General features: G+C 51.6%; 1 protein-coding gene across 3 annotated transcripts; it reads left to right on the top strand.

Moving 5' to 3' along the window:
* Positions 1–19306, top strand: CCM2L (CCM2 like scaffolding protein). 3 transcript variants are annotated; one of them, XM_021077713.1, is made up of 10 exons: positions 1–95; positions 2580–2747; positions 6075–6158; positions 6252–6435; positions 7279–7736; positions 11415–11550; positions 13189–13252; positions 16060–16189; positions 17137–17286; positions 18127–19306. In XM_021077713.1, the coding sequence occupies exons 1-9, from the start codon at positions 66–68 to the stop codon at positions 17248–17250; spliced, it is 1368 nt and encodes a 455-aa protein (XP_020933372.1). In that variant the 5' UTR covers positions 1–65; the 3' UTR covers positions 17251–17286; positions 18127–19306. The 3 variants fall into 3 exon arrangements, with proteins under 3 accessions (XP_020933372.1, XP_005674628.2, XP_013840679.1); XM_005674571.3 differs by having other exon boundaries at positions 17148–17286; XM_013985225.2 differs by having other exon boundaries at positions 6255–6435; positions 17148–17286.

Genomic DNA, 19509 nt, shown 5'->3' on the forward strand with positions numbered 1-19509 from the left:
TGTGTGGGGGGAGAAGGTGGAGGGGGTGGCCAGGAGGGTGGCCGGATTGCAGGGGACACTTCACCATGGAATATGAAGTCAAGAAAGGGAAAAAGGTAGGTGGGAGGTGGGAAGGGATACAGGGCAGAGAAATGTCCCCGGAGGTGGACGAGGGAGAAGCCTTGGGGGGTGGGGGTGGGGGGTCAGCAAGTGGTGTCAGGAAGACTTTTCTTCTTCTTTGGAAAGTCTTCCTCCCCACCCTTGGACAGCCAGACATTTGGGCTCCCTGACCCGTCACCCTGCTCTCAGTGGCCTCTGCCATCCTGGGAAGGGACAGATGGACAGGCAGGGAAACCCAGGCAGCCAGATTAGTTTGGGACATACTCCCAACCTGCTTCCCTGGTGTTCCTGGGGATTCCCTCTTGCAGCTTCTCAGACCGAGGGGCAGACACCGAGCAAACCCATTCCCCTGCTCCCTGCCTCCCTCCCCAGACAGAGGACCTCAGCAGCGCAAGTCTGTGCTGAGGCTGCCCATCCAGGCTCGGGACACCTACCTGCCCCACCCCCCACCCTCACCCTGGGTTCCAACGAGGCTGCCCCTTCCCCATCTTTATTCAGGGACCAGCTCTCTTCCCCAAAGGCCTCAGCCTGGGGATCATCCCCCCACCCCCTAGATCTTTACCCCTTCCTGACTCTCAGAAATTGTCTAGTCTGGTTCTCCGGGCCTTTCACTTGTTTGTCTTTAGGGTCCAGGGAGACTCTGGGGAGCCCAACCCCTACCCCCACCGAGCCGTCCTCCCTGGGAACCTGGGTCGGGCTGTTTAAAAGGCTCCTGCATGAATTGTGAGGGCTCCGAAGGGAGCCACATCATGGGTGCTTGTTCCCTCTTAGTTCATTCATTCTATAGATATTATTTATTCAGTATCTATGATGTGCCTGGTGTTGGTGATGCACTGGTGAGCAAAGGCAGACAAGGTCCCTGCTCCCTCCCTGGAGCTCACAGTCTAATGGGGGAGACAACTATTAATTTTTTTAGAGCAATTAGTGTAAAATTGCATAAAAGGTTCCATGCAGAGTGCTGGAGAATATTAAGAGCCCAGCTCTAGACTGGTGAGTTTGAGCTGAGATCTGATGGGTGAGAGGAAAGGGGATAGGGAAGAGTGTTTCAGGCAGAGGAACAGCATGTGCAAGGCCCCATGATAGGAAGGAATGTAGCCAGTAGGATGAACGGAAAAACAGCCCTATGGCTGGAAGGCAAGAGTGAGGGGTGGTATGGGGTGAGATGAGCTGGAAAGGCCGGCAGGGCTGGACTATTCAGGGCCACCTCCTCCACTCCACACATACACACACACACACACACACACACACACACACACACACACTCCCACACACGAGATAAAGTCCCAGCTCCTTAGCTGGCATTCAAGCCCCTGATGACTTATTCATCTCATCACTCAGCCATGGTGGATTACAACACAACTTCTCTAGGCTCCTGCTCATTAGGCCCTTGCAGCCCCCAGGGTTTTGCACACTTGCTATACCCTCTGCTTTGAAGCCCGTTCCCACATCGTTTTTCAGAGCTTCCATGTACTTTAGCCAGCTCCACAATACTGATTTTAAAACTTGAACTGGGCATGTTTAAAACACAGATCCCTGGGTCTCACCCCAGGTTCTGATCCAATAGGTCTGGGATGGAGCATGAGAATGTGCCTTTCTTTTAAGTTCTCAGGCGATGCTGTGCTGCTGGTGGAGGCCCAGGAACCACAGGCTGAGAACCATTGCTCTAGAGCAGCGATGACACTTTGCAGAAATTTAAATTCTGTTCGGCTGGGCTGGGGCCCTGGAATTTGCTCCTTTAACCTTGCTGCAGGCCACTTTTATGCAGGTGCCCGCTGGGTTACACTTAAATGTACTTATTAACCATCTAATATTTAGGGAGACACAGAAAAGAGCTTCACAAATACCTATGCACCTGCCACTCAGCCACATTGAATGTTAATATGTTTCTGTACTTGCCCCAGCCTGTGCCAGTTCCTTAAACCCAAGCCTGGGCCTGGGCAGGCCTTCTACCCTCACCTGGGTGTGTTTGTTTGTTTTAGGGCTGCCCCTGTGGCATATGGAAACTGCCAGGCTAGGGGTTGACTAGGAGCTGCAGCTGAGGCCTATGTCACAGCCATAGCAACACTGGATCTGAGCTGCATCTGTGACCTACGCCACAGCCTGCAACAACCCCAGATCCTTAAGCCACTGAGAGAGGTCAGGAGTTGAACCCACATCCACATGGAGACTATGCCAGGTTCTTAACCCCCTGTGCCACGACAGGAACTCCTCACCTGGGTGTTTAGAATGGAAGGATTAGAGCCAGACTGCCCAGGGTGAACTATTGGTTCTACTGCTAGTAGCTGGTGACGTTATGAGCTACTTCCCTGTGTGAGGCTTAGTTTCTCCATCTATAAAATGGGAATCACAGACATACCCCATCTGCAGGGGTCTCGCAAGAATTAAATCAGGTAACCTAAGTAAAAGGCTGCGCAGATAAGTGCTGGATAAAGTCAGCTGCCATCATTACTGTTCTTCCCCCCAACCCTTGCCTCCCCTAGGGCTTCGTGTCCCCCATCCGGAGGCTGGTGTTCCCCAAGGCTGGGCGCCGGGCAGCCTGTCGGAGCAGCGTGAGCCGCCGGCCCTTGCACTCAATGCCCCTTTATCCCCCCGACTACCTCATCGACCCCCAGATTCTGCTGTGTGACTATCTGGAGAAAGAGGTCAAGGTAGGTGCAGATGAGGAGGAGAGATGGGAAGCATCTCTGGGGTGAGGGGTTGAGGGGGGCAGTTTTCCTAAACTCTCTTCTGGTCCCTGGCTGGGTCTGAACATTAAACTGGACAAAGACAGATTCATGACAGAAAAGCACACACATTTTATTAAATTTTTACACATAACAAGAGCCTTCACAAGAGAAGGGAGACCCTGAGAGGTGACCAAAGCAGGAAGCTTCTGTACCTTTTTGGCAAAGAAATAATAAGTCTTTGAAGAACTGACGAGCTGGAGGAGTTTGGACTCAAGGTGGTAAATGGCGAAGGAGGAACCAGTTTCTACAGACTTCTCAGCCCTCAATTCTCTGTCTCTGGTGATAAGGACTCTTCCCTTCCTGCTGGTACCCTGAAAGGAGGATACCTTTCCCCTGGAAGATTTATCTCCCGCTTTCAGGGAAGAAGGGTGAGGTGGGGAAAGTCAGAGTGACCTTCCTGCTTCTGCTGTTTCCTCAAACTCCTTCAGCTTAAGATAGTTTAAGGTGGGGACAGGGCTAAAAGGAGTTCCCGTCGTGGCGCAGTGGAAACGAATCTGACTAGTATCCATGAGAATGCAGGTTCAAGCCCTAGCCTTGCCCAGTGGGTTAAGGATCCAGAGTTGCTGTGAGCCATGGTATAGGTCACAGACAAGGTTTGAGTCCCATGTTGCTGTGGCTGTGGCACAGGCTGGCAGCTGCAGCTCCGATTCAACTCCTAGCCTGAGAACTTCCATGTGCCAAAGGTGCGGCCCTAAAAAGAAGAAGAAAAAAAAGATATTTAATGTTCCAAGGTGTCATATTTTAGGGTGGCATTTCCTGGACCCCATCAGGAAAGACGTTACCTCCCTCCCACACCAATCCCTGACCAGCCCTGTCTCACACAGTGGAGGCTCAAGGGTAAGAAGCCTGGGGTCCACCCAGCTTTGCCCTGGCATTATGCTGGGGACCCTCAGCAAGTGACCTCCACCTGCTCAGCCTCAGTGTTCTGATCCCAACATGGGGCTCAAAGCCTACCCCCAGGGGAGAGCAGAGGGGAAGGTGCCCTGTGCTCTGAAAATCCAGACCATCCTATGAGATTTTACTGCAGTGGTGTTGCTGCTACTCGGACCAGTATCCAGCTTAAAGGAAGCCAGTTCTGTGAGCCAGAGGAACTTTGGCCAACTCGAGGGCTTTACTTCTATCTTATGAACACCATGAAGGAGTAGTTGGAGAAGCCTCATTAGCCAGGGAAGAGTGCTATGTGGGTAGGAATGCCAGATTTAGCAAAAGCAGATGCCCAGTTAAATTTGAATTTTGGGGGGAAGCGTAAGTTAGGAGTTTGGGATTAACAGATACACATTACTATATACAAAAAAGATAAACACCAAGGACCTACTGTACAGCACAAGAAATGATAGTCAATATCTTTTTTTTTTTTTAATGGTCGCACTTGCAGCATATGAAAGTTCTTAGGCCAGAGATTGAATCTGAGCTGCAGCTGTGACCTACACCCCAGCAATGCCAGATCCTTTAACCCACTGTGCCTGGCCAGGGATTGAGCCCATGCCTCTGCAGCAACTCAAGCTGCTGCAGTCAGATTCTTAATCCCCTGCACCACAGCAGAAACTCCTCAATATCTTGTAATAACCTATAATGGAAAAGAATCTGAAAAAGAATACCTATTTGTGTGTGTGTGTGTGTGTATGTACACACACACACACACACACACATAACTGAATCACTTAGCTGTATACCTGAAACAAATCCACATTGTAAATCAACTATACCTCAATAAAATTTTTATATTTCAATTTCAGATAGGCAGTGAATGCTTTTTTAGTATTAATATGTCCCAAATATTACAGGGGACTAAAAATATATTTTGTTGTTGTTGTTGTTGTTGTTGTTGCTATTTCTTGGGCCGCTCCCGCGGCATATGGAGGTTCCCAGGCTAGGGGTCTAATCGGAGCTGTAGCTGCCAGCCTACGCCAGAGCCACAGCAACGCAGGATCCGAGCCGCGTATGCAACCTACACCACAGCTCACGGCAACGCCGGATCGTTAACCCACTGAGCAAGGGCAGGGACCGAACCCGAACCCGCAACCTCATGGTTCCTAGTCGGATTCGTTAACCACTGCGCCACGACGGGAACTCCTCAAAATATTTTTTAAAAAACTAAAACTAAAAAAAAATACTAGTTGTCTATGTGAAAACCAAATTTAACTGGCACCTTGTATTTTACCTAGCACCCTATATGAAGGGAAAAGCTAACAAATAAATCCACTTTAAAAAACCAGGAACTGGGCGTTCCTGTCATATGTAGCTCAGTGGTAAATGAATCCGACTAGTAACCATGAGATTGCAGGTTCGATCCCTGGCCTCGATCAGTGGGTTAAGGATCTGGCATTGCCATGAGCTGTGATGTAGGTCGCAGACTCGGCCTGGATCTGATGTGGCTGTGGCTGTGGCATAGGTTGGCAGCTGCACCTCTGACTAGACCCCTAGCCTGGGAACCTCCATATGCCTCGGGTGCAGCCCCCCCAAAAAAAAAAACTGGGGACTGAAATTTCATAGTGAATAAAAAGAGGAGAAATGCTTTGATTGGTAGAATTCACCTAGAAGAATATAACTAAAAATAATGAAAAAAGTTTGTTCTTATATTGAATAACATTAAGCTGTGATAACATTAAATTATAACTAAGAATAAGTGAAGAATTAATTTATTGGCACGGAGCATCATTTTTCTGAGAGAACTATATACTAATTTGATACAGCATTCTTCCTTTTCCAGTTAATTTTTGCAACAAGATCATAAAGAGGGCTAGAGACCCGCACAGTCAGTTGACACTGGTGCCTGGGGTGGACACAGCCACTCAGGCCAAGTGAGAAATCACAGGTAGTCAGTTCTTGCAAGCTATTATAGTGACATTTTCTTCCACCATGGTTAAATAACTGTGTGCTCATAAAATAAGTTTATTTTAGCAAAAATTAGCTAGCAATGAGAGTGTGAGCCTTGGTATGTGGAGTCCAGTTCTGCCCTTTCTGGCTCTATAATATTGGGCAGGTTATTTAGCATTGCTATGTCTTAGTTTTCTCATCCTTAAAGCAAGAATGAATGAGTGCAGAAAACTCTCAGGACTACACTTGGCTCCTACAACCTCTCTAGTAACAGTTATTACCAGCTATTATTATTATTATTAACTCTGATGTTTCTACCTTAGTCTACCCGCACTGCCTAAAGTGAGGAAGTAAGGGGGTCCTCCAAGGCTTCAGGGTGACCTCTTTGCTGCCCTTCTCCCCTCATCCCCACCCCACCCCGTTTCCATCTAGTTCCTGGGCCACCTCACCTGGGTCACCTCCTCACTGAACCCCTCCAGCCGGGACGAGCTCCTGCAGCTGCTGGACACGGCCAGGGTGAGGCTCCGGGGAGAGGGGAGGGCAGGGTCTGGCCCCTCTCTCCCTCACTCCAAGTCCCTGAGACTCAGGAGATTCCGACCTACCCCGCAGCAGCTGAAGGAGCTGCCGCTGAAGACCACGGCGGAGCAGGACAGCATCCTGAGCCTGTCGGCCCGCTGCCTACTGCTCACCTGGCGAGACAACGAGGAGCTCATCCTACGTATCCCCACGCACGAGATCGCCGCCGCCTCCTACTTGCAGGACGACGCGCTGCACCTGCTGGTGCTTAAGACCGGTACAGTGGGCGGGGCCTGGGACGGGGCTGGGAAATGAAGAGAAAGGGCCCAACAGCTCGTCTTGGGAATGGGCGTGACCTGGGGCGGGGGCGGGGCCTGAGGCTGGGTGATGGATTGATGGAAACAGCCTGACTGCACTGCTCTGAGTCTAGGGGTTAGAACATGGCCGTATGCAAGAAGACAGAGCCAAAGATTGAGACTGGGGGATGGTGAGCCTAACCCACCATCTTGGGAAAGGTGAAGAAGCCAGAATCCTGAGGTCTGAAGTTAAAGGGAGTGATGAAGGGTAGCGTCGCCGCAAGGTTCTGAGGCTAGAAGAGAACCTGGAACGAGAGGCAGAGTCTGATCTAGGGGAGGGGCGATACACTGGGAGGAAGAGCTCGCGACGAGGATAGCTGGTGGGAGAAGTTAGATCCTGCCAAACTAGGGGCGGGGCCTAAAGCTGGAGGTGGGGTTGAGGAGAAACTGGAATCCTAGCAAGGGTTCCTGAAAGCTGGGACGGGGTCCGAATTAAGGATAAAGAGGGTGGAGACAGCCTGACCACTGCTTTCAGACCAAGCCGCAGGGTTTAGAGAATGTAGCGTCTGGATAGGGTGGGGCCGGTGACAACAGTCAAACCCAGGGGTGGAGCTTGAGACTGAGAGGCGGGACCCAAAAGTAAGGCCACTGAGTGGAGCAGGGTACCGCCTCCCCACTTTGAAGCCAAGGGTGGGGCCTGAGGCCAGGGGCGGGGCCAGGCGCGGCGGGACACGGGAGTAGCGAAGTCGGGAGCTCCCGTTGGCCTCGGGAAAGGGTTCTTAGCCTGGATCTCCTGGGGCTCACGGCTACCCGGCCTCTCCTAGGTCTGGGCGTGGACCCGGTGCCAGCCGGCGTAGACGCCAGCCCCGGCGGCGCGGGGCGCGACCCGGGCCCGCCGGGCGCGGCGCCTGAGAAGCGGCGGGTGGGCACCACCGAGCGGCGCCACACCATCTGCAGTCTGGACTGGCGGATGGCGTGGGGCGGGGGAGCGGGTGCCGAAGCTCGGGTCGGAGGCGGCGGCGGTGGCAGCCTGGAGCGCCAGCGCGCCGGGGCGCGGGCGTCGGGCAGCTGGGAGAGGCGGCAGACGTTCAGCGGCAGCTGGGAGCGGCGACACGGCGGCGGCGGCGGAGGCGCGGGCAAGCCGGGCGGCAGCTGGGAGCGGAGGCAGGCGGGCGGCGGCGGCAGTTGGGAACGGCGCCACCCGGGCACCAACCCTCTTGACCCGCAGGACCCCAGCCCTGATGCCTACTGCAACCTCGTCATCCTGGCTGTGGCCAACAGGGTGAGCCCGAGGACACTCCAGCGCCCCTGCGCGCTGCCTCCCGGCGTGTCTTCACCCCAGCCCCCGCACCATTCTCGAGGTTCCCCCGCCCCTTTCTTTTTGCCTCCCTCGGCCCTACCCAGGACCTCAGGGATTACCTGTGGGCCTAGGACGCCAAAAGTTTTCTACACTCCGGCCCCAGACACCTGTCCCAACGGGATGAAAGCTTGAAATGGCCCAAACAGACTTGATCTAATCCCCCCTCCGGCCCTGCTCCTTCTCCAGAGTCAGTGTTGACACTATTACAGTAACAGTCGTGAGGACAGTAATTACCAGCATGAACTGAGTGCCAACTCGTACCGTAGAGGAAACCAGCATTATTAACTCCTTTCATTCTTCCAGTAACCCCTAGAGGCAAATATTACAACCATCCCCATTCTAGAAAGAAGGAAACAGACCCGGAGGCTAGCTTGTGCAAGGTCACACAGGAAGCAGGTGGCGATTTCAACATGGGGACCCAGAAGTTCAGAGCCTGTAGGCTTGGTAACCATGTAGTCAGCCAAGGCAGAAGCCTTCCTGCCACTCTTGCCCTTCCCCCACCCCCATCCTGCACACTCACCCCCGATTTTATTCATTTGACCATGTTCACTGAGTGCCAGCTTGTGCTAGGCACTGGGCTAGGTGCTAGGGATACAGAGATGAACAAGCCATGTTTAGTGTCCTCCTTTAGGGAGCTCACAGTCTAGCAGACACCTTCAAGCCCTGAGGCTTGTAAGCTTTTCCTGTAACCCAGGGCCCTGAACTTCCTCTATATAAACCCCATGTGGTGAACAGAACAGGCAGTGTCTGTCTGAAAAGAAAGAGGTGGAGTAACCAGTAAACTTGGACTCTAGAGCTGACTTGAAACATTTCCTCACTTGGCATCCAGCTCTCTACATTTTCCCAGTTTTCCTACTGGCTACTTCTTTTCAGGAGCCGGTGCCTCCTCTTTTCACCAGTCTCTTAGGGTCGAAGTCCCAGGCTTAGTCCTTGATCTTCTTTCTCCTTTATCTACACGCATTTCTAGGCGACCTCCTCTAGGATCATGGCTCTTAAAACACTCGAGAGGGGCTCCCATCATGGTTCAGCAGTAACGAAACCAACTAGTATCCATGAGAACACGGGTTCGATCCCTGACCTCTCTCAGTAGGTTAAGGATCTGGTGTTGCCATGAGCTGTGGTATAGGGCACAGACGAGGCTCAGATCCTGCATTGCTGTGGCTGTAGCATAGGCTGGCAGGTGCAATTCTGATTCAACTCCTAGCCTAGGAACTTCCATATGCCATGGGTGCAGCCCTAAAAAACAAACAAACAAACAAACAAACAAACAAACAAAAAAAAAAACACTGGAGAACTCCCCAAATGTTATCTCCCACCAAATCTTCCAGATATATATTTCTCCACTCAGATTCTCCATTCAAAGGTCTGATGACTGTCTCACACCTTACATGTCCAGAGCTGAGCGCCAGACCTGCTCCTCCCTTGGTCACTTGGTCTTGATTGATGGCAGCTCTATCCTTGTGCCGCTCAGACCAAAACCTTGCAGGAATCCTGGGCTCCTCTCTCTCACACAACCCACATCCACTCTGTTAACGAATCCTGTTGACCCTATTTCTAAAATATAACCAAAGGGCATTTCCTTCTCCCCACCCTCCACTGTCCCTGCCCAGGTCCACACTCCATTTTCTCTCATCTGATCATCCAGTCACCCCTCTAATGATCTGGCCGCTGCTCATAGTCTGTTCCCCCCCCCATAGTCAGAGCAGTTCTGTTAACACACAAGTCATATTGTGTCACTGCTCAAAACCTTTCAGTGGCTCCCCACTTCGCTTGGAGTAAAAGCTAGTGTCCTTACAACTGCTTATAACGGTGGCCCCAGCCACCATCCTCATTTCCTCTCTGGCCTCATCTCAAGACACTTGTGCAGAAATTCCCACCATGGCTCAGCTGTAATGAACCAGACTAGAATCCAAGAGGACACTGGTTTGATCCCTGGCCTTGCTCAGTGGGTTAAGGATCCAGCATTGCCGTGAGCTCTGGTGTAGGTAGCAAATGTGGCTCAGATCCTGCGTTGATGTGGCTGTGGTGTAGGCCAGTAGCTGTAGCTCTCATTTGATCCCTAGCCTGGGAACTTCCATATGCTTCGGGTCCAGTCCTAAAAATACAAAAAAAGAAAAGACACCAGTGTATTCTGGATGGTTCAGTGTGCTATCCCTGACACCCAAAACAGTGCCCGGCACATGATCGGTGCTCAGTAAATACTGTATGGATGGATTAGTGCATATATTATTATATTATTATGTATTATTATACCCTGTGATGGGGACAAGCAGCTTGCAATGATAATGAGGGGGGAGATCCATTTTCCAGAGGGAAAGTGAGTCAGCAGGGCAAAGAGCCAAGAAGGCAAATTCCAGGCAGAGGGAACAATGTGTCCTGTTTATGCCACTGGGCTGTGAGGGCTTTGGGCCTCCTCCGATTCACCTCTGAGACCCCAGAGCCTGGCCCAGTACCTCCTGCCACACAACAAGACTAAATAAGAATATGCAGAATGGGTAAATAAATGAAGAAAAAATGGAGGGTACAGGAGTTAGTCAAGAAACCTGGATGCCAATGTTCATCAAAGCCGAGCCTGCTATGTGAGCCGAGGCAAGCCACCTAACCACCCTAAGCCTCTGTGTCTGTAACTATCAAATAAGGACCCTCTCTTCCCTGTCCATTTGATAGGAATAATGTAAAGATCGATCCTGGTTTAATGATTATTTCACTCCCCCATCCCAAAATGCCTATCCTGAGTTCCATTTTCATTTACACCCTGTGCCGGCTCTTTTCAAAGCGCAAAATAGGAAATAGCTTCATGAAACTGTTGTCTTTCTGTGTCTTTTGCTTAAAGACTTAAGGGGGCAAATTCCTCTTCAAGTTTGAGATCTCAAGAAGTTTCACCCAAGAACTTAAATGCCTTTCTTCTCTCAGGGACTGAAGTTTATGTATTCATCCTGCTTCCATTTTTGCCCTGGGTGCCAGGAAGCTCATATCTAAATATGGCATCCAGTAGTAGTAACTATGTCGAGCCTAACATTTTCATATATTTACTTCTTCTTCTACTTACTAGTTATTAGGACCTGAGTTCCAGGCCTGGCTAATCACCTCACCTCTCTGAGCTTTAGCTGCCTACATGTAAATTAAACCATATTAGGGCTTTATTTATTTATTTATGTATTTGGCTGCACCTGCAGCATATCAAAGTTTCCGGGCCAGGGATCAAACCCATGTCCCAGTGGTGACCTGAGCCAGAGCAATGACAATACCAGATCTTAACCCACCAAACCACCAGGGAACTCCCATTAGGGCTTATTTGAGATAAAGCTTTAGAAGGATACATAATTCCCCCAGAAATTTGTGAGGCATTGTGCATTTTTCAGGACAGAAAATTTACAATTGTCCCTGGATTCTATAAAGGCCAGTGAGGGGCTATTTGTATGAAAGCCACCCAGAGACTGGCCATATAATTTTAATGGGAAATGTCTCCAAAGTCAATTTAAAGGGTCCATAGGCATGTGTGTTCCCTCCCTCTGTGAGCCTTCCCCCACTATGTTTTAGGAAGCAGGGGCATCCTGGTCCCTGACGAGGGCCTGAGCTCTGTCCTCCTTTCTGGGCCAGGATGCTGCTGAGGAGTCCTGCGCCCTCATCTGTCAGGTCTTCCAGATCATCTACGGGGACCAGAGCATCGAGTGTGTGGACCGGGCTGGCTACCACTACACATCCACGCCCGAACGGCCATGGCTCTGCAGCCGCAGTGAGTACTCAAATTCCTGGCTGCCCCTCCTGTGAAACGTCCTGAAAGGCCTGGGGTCAGGGGATGTCCCAGGACTAGGGCCCATGACCTCTACATCAGTTACAGCATACCCCCAATATGTAGGTAAAATGCCAGATTTCATCATGAACTCAGATCCAGCTTCTTCATAGCTATTCCAGTTCCCAGATTCAGACTGAGCCCCTCAGCCCCAGGTTCAGAGCTGACCTTCTTTCTCTCTCTTTTGTTTTTGGTGTCCTTGCCTTGCTAAAACCTAAGCACATGCACTGTCTGTGTATTGAGCCCCACGAGGACTCTAAGTCAAAACCAGGATTTCTAGACTGGTCCTTGAATGCAATCAAGGGCTGGAATGAGAAGGAGACCAATCGAGGTCTTTACCGAGCATCAACTATGAGCCAAGCAAAGCACAGTACCCATGTGCCAAATATGATTTGAGCCTCACAGTGACCTTGTCTGCCCTGTTGGCCACTGTATCCCCGTGCCTGGAACAGGACTGGGGACAGATGCTCGAGACATATCTCCTAAGTAGATGAAAGAACTCTCTGAGGCCTCATGAATCCAGTTTTACAGATGAGGCCATTACGGCTCAGAGCAGTCGATAAATGTGTCAAGGTCACATGGCCGGTAAATGGCAAAGTCAGGATTCAAACCCAGCTGTGTCTGATTCTAAAGCTTCTATCTGCAGCGACCTCATCTGGGGAATGCTGCCTTCAAGGCCCTTAAGTGAACTTCCTCAGCCACAGCCTGCTCAGCACAGGCCCTGTTTGCAAAGCTCCAGCGACAGGGAGCTGGCTCTTTCCTCCCAGAGGTGCGCCCATCTGTGGGAACTGTGGTTCCTGAGAATGTGGGAAAGTTCATTGACTCTCACAGGAGTGATGACCAAACACATGAGCTAATTCAACACACAGTTCAACCACTTCATTCATTCAACCAATATTTTTTGAACACCCATATGCCAGATCCTGCTCCTGCCAGGATGTTCGGGTGAGTAAAACCAGACGTGCCCCAGCCCCACCCCCAGGCGCATGTCGGTCGCCGAGGGAGGCTGGCAGTCATTAAACAGGTACACAAATAAAATGGAACCAGGCGCTTCGCTATGAGAATGTATAGTGAGGAACCAGCCAGGTTTGGAAAGTCAGGGGAGTGTTCTGAGGAAGTGACATTAAGCGAGCGAGAGAATCCGAAGTGAGGCCAGTGCGGGGAGGGGAGGGGTTCATTGAGACGACAGGGCCTTTTTCCCTCTCTCTCAAACACACACTGTTTCCAAAACACTCCCTCAGCGGTTCAGCGGTTCCCTTGCTTGCTATTCGCAAGGCCCCTGTGAGGTAGGCAGGAAGGGGGTACTGTCCCAACCTCGGGGAAGTTGGGGGCCAGGAGAGGAGAGGTGAGTTGCCCAAGGTGGGCTGTGTTGGTGGTGGGAACAGGAATCACGGTCAGATTCGTTCAGTGGCCGCCCATGGTACCCAGAGTGAAAGCTCAGTGGTACGATGGCTTTCAAGGCCATCTATGCTCCGGCCACCATCCTTACTCTGGGGCGGGACTGAGCTTGGGGCCACAGGGAGCTGGGGATGTTGGTCGCTGCTTGGCCACCTCTGACAGCCCTCTGTCTGCTGACCCCAGGTGAGAGCTGCCGCACAGACGGGACTTACGCCTATGACGCCGACTTCAGCTGCTGCAGCTCCTTGTGGGTACCGCCCTCCCCAGGGTCCCCACTCTGGTCCTCCCTGTCCTTTCACAAACAAGGTAGCTCTTCTAGGCATTCTTGAGGCAAGAGATGGTGGGAGAGGAGTTCTCACTGTGGCACAGTGGGTTAAGGATCTGGCATTGTTTCTGTGGCTGTGCAGGTTCAATCCCCGGCCTGGGAACATCCATATGCCTTGGGAGCAGAAAAAAAAAAAAAAAAAAGAAGAAGCAAGGGTGCAAGAAAGTTACCCCACCTTGATTTGTGCCCAAAAAAAAGAGGGTGCAAGAAGGTGACCCCACTTTGATTTGTGCTGAGACACTGGGCCCTGAGGTGAACCTGAGCTTTCCAGGCTCTGGTGCACTTAAAAGATCCAAATCCCTAAGAGCCAGGGACCAGTCAGAACCCAGAACTACATCCATGGGGGCGTGTTGTTCTCTCCCAGTCATCCAGGCACTGTGGCCTGCAGAGGCCAAAATCCCAACGAATGCCGAAACGTAATTCTGGTTTACTTTAGTTTGGGCTCCATGTAATAGAAAATCCTAAAAAAGAGTAGCTTAAATAAGATAAAGCTTTTTTTCCCCCTTGTCTCTTACATAAAATAGACCAGGAGTTCATGGTCTAACGTCCTCAGGAGCCCAGGCTTATCTTTGCTTCCCTCCTTAATCCTTGCTTCCGTCTTCAAGGTGACCTCATGGACCAAGATGGAGTTTATAGCGCCAGCCATCACAGTAACATTCCAGGGGCCTCTTTAAAGAGCTTTGCTAGAATTCCCACCAGATGACTAATAGGTCGTCTCATTGGCCAGAACTTGGCCACAATTAGCTGTAAACCAGGCTGGAAAATGTAGGGTTCTTTTTAAAAAATGTTATCATTTGGGAACACTGTCCAGGGTTCTGTTTAGGGTAACCACCATTCCAGTTCGCCCAGGATTGAGGAGTTTCCTGGGAATGGGATTTTCAGTACTAAAACCAAGAAAGTCCCAGGCAAACCGGGACAAGTTGGTCCCCCTATTTCTGTTACTAAGGCCTTTGGCTTAACAAGGAGCATTCTCAGCTGGTGATATATACCCTACATTTTGTTTCTTTTTCCTTTTTGGTGGAAATATATTTGCCGTGTGCCCTTACGCCAGTTCTTAAACAACCTGTTATCCGCTAGAGAGGGGACAGTCGTGGTCATGACTCACATTTGAGTTTGCCTTGTGCCAAGTGCTCTTCTATAACGCACTTCCTTTTGTGAAAATTAACATAACAACATTACAGTGGCTACTTTATTTATTTATTGCTTAGTCCATGACTGAGTTAACTCCTCTAATTCTCATGACACCAATTTTTATCATCCCATTTTACAGATAGAGAAATTGAAGAATAGACAAGTTAAGTTGTTTGACCCAAGGTCAAGCAGCTAGTAAGTTGTCGGTGTGGGATTCGAACCAAAGCAGGTCTGGGATTTGACTCAAAGCAGGCTGGCTCCCTTAACCACACCCATAACCACTAAGCTGCACTGCTTCTCTGGAGGTAATAATGGGAGATGGTTCTGGAACAAGGTAGAGATCAGGAGGCAGTAGCCCAAGGTTGACTTTTTTTTTTTTTTTTTCCCTGTCTTTTTAGGGCCACACCCGAGGCATATGGAAGTTCCCGGGCTAGGGTTCAAATCAGAGCTGCAGCTGCCGGCCTGCACCACAACCACAGCAACTCCAGATCCAAGCCATGTCTATGACCTACAGGGCAGCTCACAGAAATGCCAGATCGTTAACCCACGGATCGAGGCGAGGGATTGAAGCCTCATCCTCATGGATACTAGTCAGGTTTGCTACCGCTGAGCCACAACAGGAACTCCTCGAGGTCGACTTTTATTTAAGCAATATTTATCAAGTACTTATCATGTGCCAGGCATTGCACTGTGTGTGATGGATACAGTAGGTGCAAGACAAGGACAAGACCTGAGCTTGCCACATAGTAGGTACTCAGTAGAGAGAACCAAGGCCTCGCTCTTGCATGGCTTACAGTGTAGCACAGGAGACAGTGAAATCATTGCTTCGTAGTAATAAGCATCAGCGCTAACCAGCACTAAAGAGAAGTCAGAGTGCCAAGAGAGAGGCAGTGGGAACCCCACCTCATCTGGTAGGGCCTCATCACATGATCTACCTCATCACAAGGGCTTCTCTGAGGGGAGGACTCCTGAACTGAGACCTGACCGATCAAAGGGGAAAGCAGTGGCCCCAGGTAGCGGGAACAGCACATGCAAGGATGCTGAAGCAGGATACAGCTTGGTGCGTTTGAGGAGCAGCCAGAGGGCCACTGTGGCTGCAGTCGAAGGTGTGAGGAACAGCGTGGTTAGAGAAGACATTTGGTGGGGACATCCGAAAAGCCTTCATGTCATGGGTAGACTTAGAGACCTTGCGACCACATTCGACAGAGGGTCTAACCCAGTCTGGAGGGATCAGGGAGGACCTTCCTGAGATGGTTACATTTAGGATCCAATAATAAACAGTTAGCTGAGCAAAAGGCAGGAAAAGAGAGGTCTTCCAGGCAGAGGGAACAGCCTGTGCAAAGGCCCAGAGGTGAGGAGGTCCTTGGAGCATTAGAGGAAAAGAGAGAAGGCAGGGTGGCCTGAGCAGGAACAGCAAGGGTGAGTCAAGGCTGGAGAGGTGGTCCGGGGCCAGATCATATGGGCCTCAAAGGCCTAAATGGGATCGAAGATGAGGGCCCAGGCCCAGAGCCTTGGTGGGGTATCCTCCCAGCTTCAGCCTACCACACGGAGAGGAGCGGGAGGGAGGTGAATAAGGGCCCCATCCCCCTTTCCTGCAGCAACGGCTCCCAGGACACATTTGAAGCGTGTTACAGCGGCACGTCCACGCCCTCTTTCCATGGCTCCCACTGCAGCGGCAGTGACCACAGCGGCCTGGGGCTTGAGCAGTTGCAGGATTACATGATCACGGTAAGCTGGGGCGGGCAGTGCAAACAGCATAGGGAAAGGCCTGGAGCAAACCTGGGGTATTTCAGGAATCATGAATAGTCCTGGACATAACTGAAGCATAAGACTTCAGAGGTCGGAGTTTCTGCTCTGGCGCAATGGGATTATCAGTGTCTCTGCAGCAGCAGTGACACAGGTTCAAACCCTAGCACCACAAAGTAGCCAAAGAAGAAAAAACAACCAAACAAACCTCAGAGGTCAGGGAAGACATGAGGTTAGGAGAGTGACCTGAGTCAGCTTGTGAAAGGCCCTAACTCATGTCAGCTAGCATTAAGTGAATGCTGGCTTTATAGCAGGCACTGTGTTCTGTGCATCTTTTATGTTCGTTCCTTTTAATCCTTTCAACAACCCAAGAGGGAAGTGCCTTCATTATCCTCACTTTGCAGATGAGGAGAGCAAGAGTTAAGAAGGTTGTCACCTACCCAGCATCAAAGAGCTGATCAGTGAAGGGGCCAAGAATTTGAAATCTGGCAGCTTGAGTGCACATCCCGCACTTAGATGCATCCCAAGGAGTCTGGATGGCCCCGAATAGGCCGGGGTGTGAGAGGAGGACTGGGCCAGATACACCCTTAGAGAGGGCTCTGGGTTATTTATTTGTTTGTTTGTTTGTTAGGGCCACACCCTCAGCCTATGGAAGCTCCCAGGCTAGAGATGGAATCAGAGGTGCAGCTGCAGGGCTATGCCACAGCCACAACAACACCAGATCCGAGTCACATCTGCAACTTACACCATAGCTCATGGCAACACCAGATCCTTAACCCACTGAGCAGGGCCAGGGATCGAACCGCATCCTCATGGATACCAGTCGGGTTTGTTTCCGCTGAGCCACAACGGGAACTCGCGGCTCTGGGTCTTTTAGACAGGGGTTGGAGGGCTTGGGGTGTGTTGCTCTTGGGACTAATCTCAAGCAGTGTCCCCACAGCTGCGGAGTAAGCTGGGGCCCCTTGAGATACAGCAGTTTGCACTGCTGCTGCGGGAGTACCGGCTGGGGCTGCCCATCCAGGACTACTGCGCAGGCCTACTGAAGCTCTACGGGGACCGGCGCAAGTTCCTCCTGCTTGGTGAGCCCCTCATCCAGGCTGGGAGGGTTCGCTCCCTATCCTGCAGCCAACATCATGAGATCAATGAGGCATGGGAGGAAACCAAGGTGCAGGGAGGGGAGGTGACTGCAGTCACTGAGCTGGGAAAGAAAGCACAGGTATAGCCGTCTCACCTTCACAGCAAAGCAGTGATCCTTCCCATTTTACTCCGTGAGAATTCTGAGGCTCCGTGAGGGGACAGAACTTGTCCACGGTCACAGAGCTAGTGAGGAGGGCTGATGATAACAGCAACAGGACTGGTGATATTAATAAGTTAACATATATTTGGCGGTTACCCTGTGCCAAGGATCATCTCATTGAATGCCCTCGGTTCTGGGAAGCTGTAACTATTATTTGCCTTCATTTTGCAGGTGAAAAAACAAGCTTAGAGAAGCAAAGTACATAAGTCACAAAGCTAGTAAGTAGCGACAGAAGTCAAACAGAAGTCAAAGGGAGCACTCAGTGTATGCTAAGTACCTTATTTAATCCTCACAGCCCTACCGGGAGAACAGAAAAGGTTGTCTCAGTGCTACAGGTGTGACAAGTAAGGCTCAGTGTAATTACTCAAGGAGGGTTACACAACTAATACATGGGAACGTAACCACTGAGGCAATAATAATAACAATAATAAGCTAACATACAGTGAGCATTTGCTGTGTGCAGAGCATTATGCCATTATTCTCTGGCTCAGAGACTCGTGCAAGACCACCCAGCCCACAAGTGGCAGGTGGAGATCTGAACTCCACTCTCCAGGGAAGGTGGTTCCTCCGTGAGAAAGGAAGGGTTGACCCCCGAGGACTCACCCTGCTCCCCGGCCCACAGGGATGCGGCCCTTCATCCCGGACCAGGACATCGGCTACTTCGAGGGCTTCCTGGAGGGTGTGGGCATCCGCGAGGGTGGCATCCTCACCGACAGCTTCGGCCGCATCAAGCGCAGCATGAGCTCCACGTCGGCGTCCGCCGTGCGCAGCTACGATGGCGCGGCCCAGCGGCCCGAGGCGCAGGCCTTCCACCGGCTGCTGGCCGACATCACGCACGACATCGAGGCGCTGGCCCCGGACGACGACGACAGCACGGACGAGGAGTCCCGGGGGTCCCCGGGCGGGGGCGATGCAGCCGAGGACAACTACCTGTAGCCTGCGCCGCCGCCCCTGAAAAGGGCGGGGAAAGGGTGGTCCCGCAACCCTGCCTCTGCGACTCGCTCACTCTGGCCTGTGGGACTCCATCCCCAGGGTCCCCTGCTCAAACCCCAAGGCTCCACCCTCCGGTGGTCTCTGTCCCTACCCTTGGGGCTCCGGGCCCTGCAGTACCGAGAATGTCCTGCAGAGGGCGGAACCCTAACAGGGACCGAGCAGCCCCTCTGCCCACGGGTGGGCTGCGAACTGCTTCGTCTCACTAGCCCGGAGGGATCGGGCACTCGCTCCTCTTCCAGACTCCGTGGCTTTCTGGAGGCCGAGGGATAGATGAAGAGTTGGCGCCACCTGCTGGCCGATTGAGAAAAGAATTCCCAGCGCCTGATGGCCTCTACTCCTCCTACTACACAGTTTAGGAAACCGCTTCAAAAGGAGAAGGAACTTGAAGGAGTCTCCTGATTCCCCTCAGATGTTACCTCAAACTGACTCTACTAGATAGTGTAGAGGGTATTTTTAAAGCTCTGAATCCGGGTCTCATCTTCCCAGATGGCAGAGATTAGATGGTCAGGGTAGAAAAGTAGTTTCTTTCTACTGAGAGTGGATCCCCGGGAGGATGATCTGTGTCCCGGTCCTGGTCCCAAGGCTCTGAACAAGCTGCTTGTTCAGATCTTGCATTTGGAGCTGGACAGACCTAGGCCTCCTCTGTGGTAGGGGTCCTGGCCTCCTGGTGCCTCCCATTTCCTCTGCTGACCCTTGAGTTGGTCCCACCCACCTCACAGGGGCTGGTCATAGGGATCCCTGAAGGGCAAGACCTGCTGGGTCCGGCACATGATAGATGCTCAATAAATGCTGTTCCTTTCCCCACTGAACACTTTCGGACTCAGTTTATTTGTCTTTACCCTGTGTGCACTGGAACAGGTGTTGAGGTGGGGGTGAGATGTAAGAAGACCCTCAGGGAGCTCCCAGTTTGAGAGGAGGACCTAGGACTTGCCCCTCACAGCTCTCTTATAGCCCGGCTCCCAGCTCAAGGACCACAGAGCAGTACTCAAGATTCCACAGACAGCCATCACAT

This window comes from Sus scrofa, chromosome 17 (assembly GCF_000003025.6).
Source record: "Sus scrofa isolate TJ Tabasco breed Duroc chromosome 17, Sscrofa11.1, whole genome shotgun sequence".
NCBI lineage: Eukaryota > Metazoa > Chordata > Mammalia > Artiodactyla > Suidae > Sus > Sus scrofa.

Coding starts and splice junctions, on each gene's coding strand:
- CCM2L (XM_005674571.3), top strand. CDS start 66: ATGGAATATGAAGTCAAGAAAGGGAAAAAG. Junction 13,253..16,059: donor TTCAGCTGCTGCAGCTCCTT/GTGGGTACCGCC, acceptor CCTTTCCTGCAG/CAACGGCTCCCAGGACACAT. Junction 17,287..18,126: donor GCGCAAGTTCCTCCTGCTTG/GTGAGCCCCTCA, acceptor CCCGGCCCACAG/GGATGCGGCCCTTCATCCCG.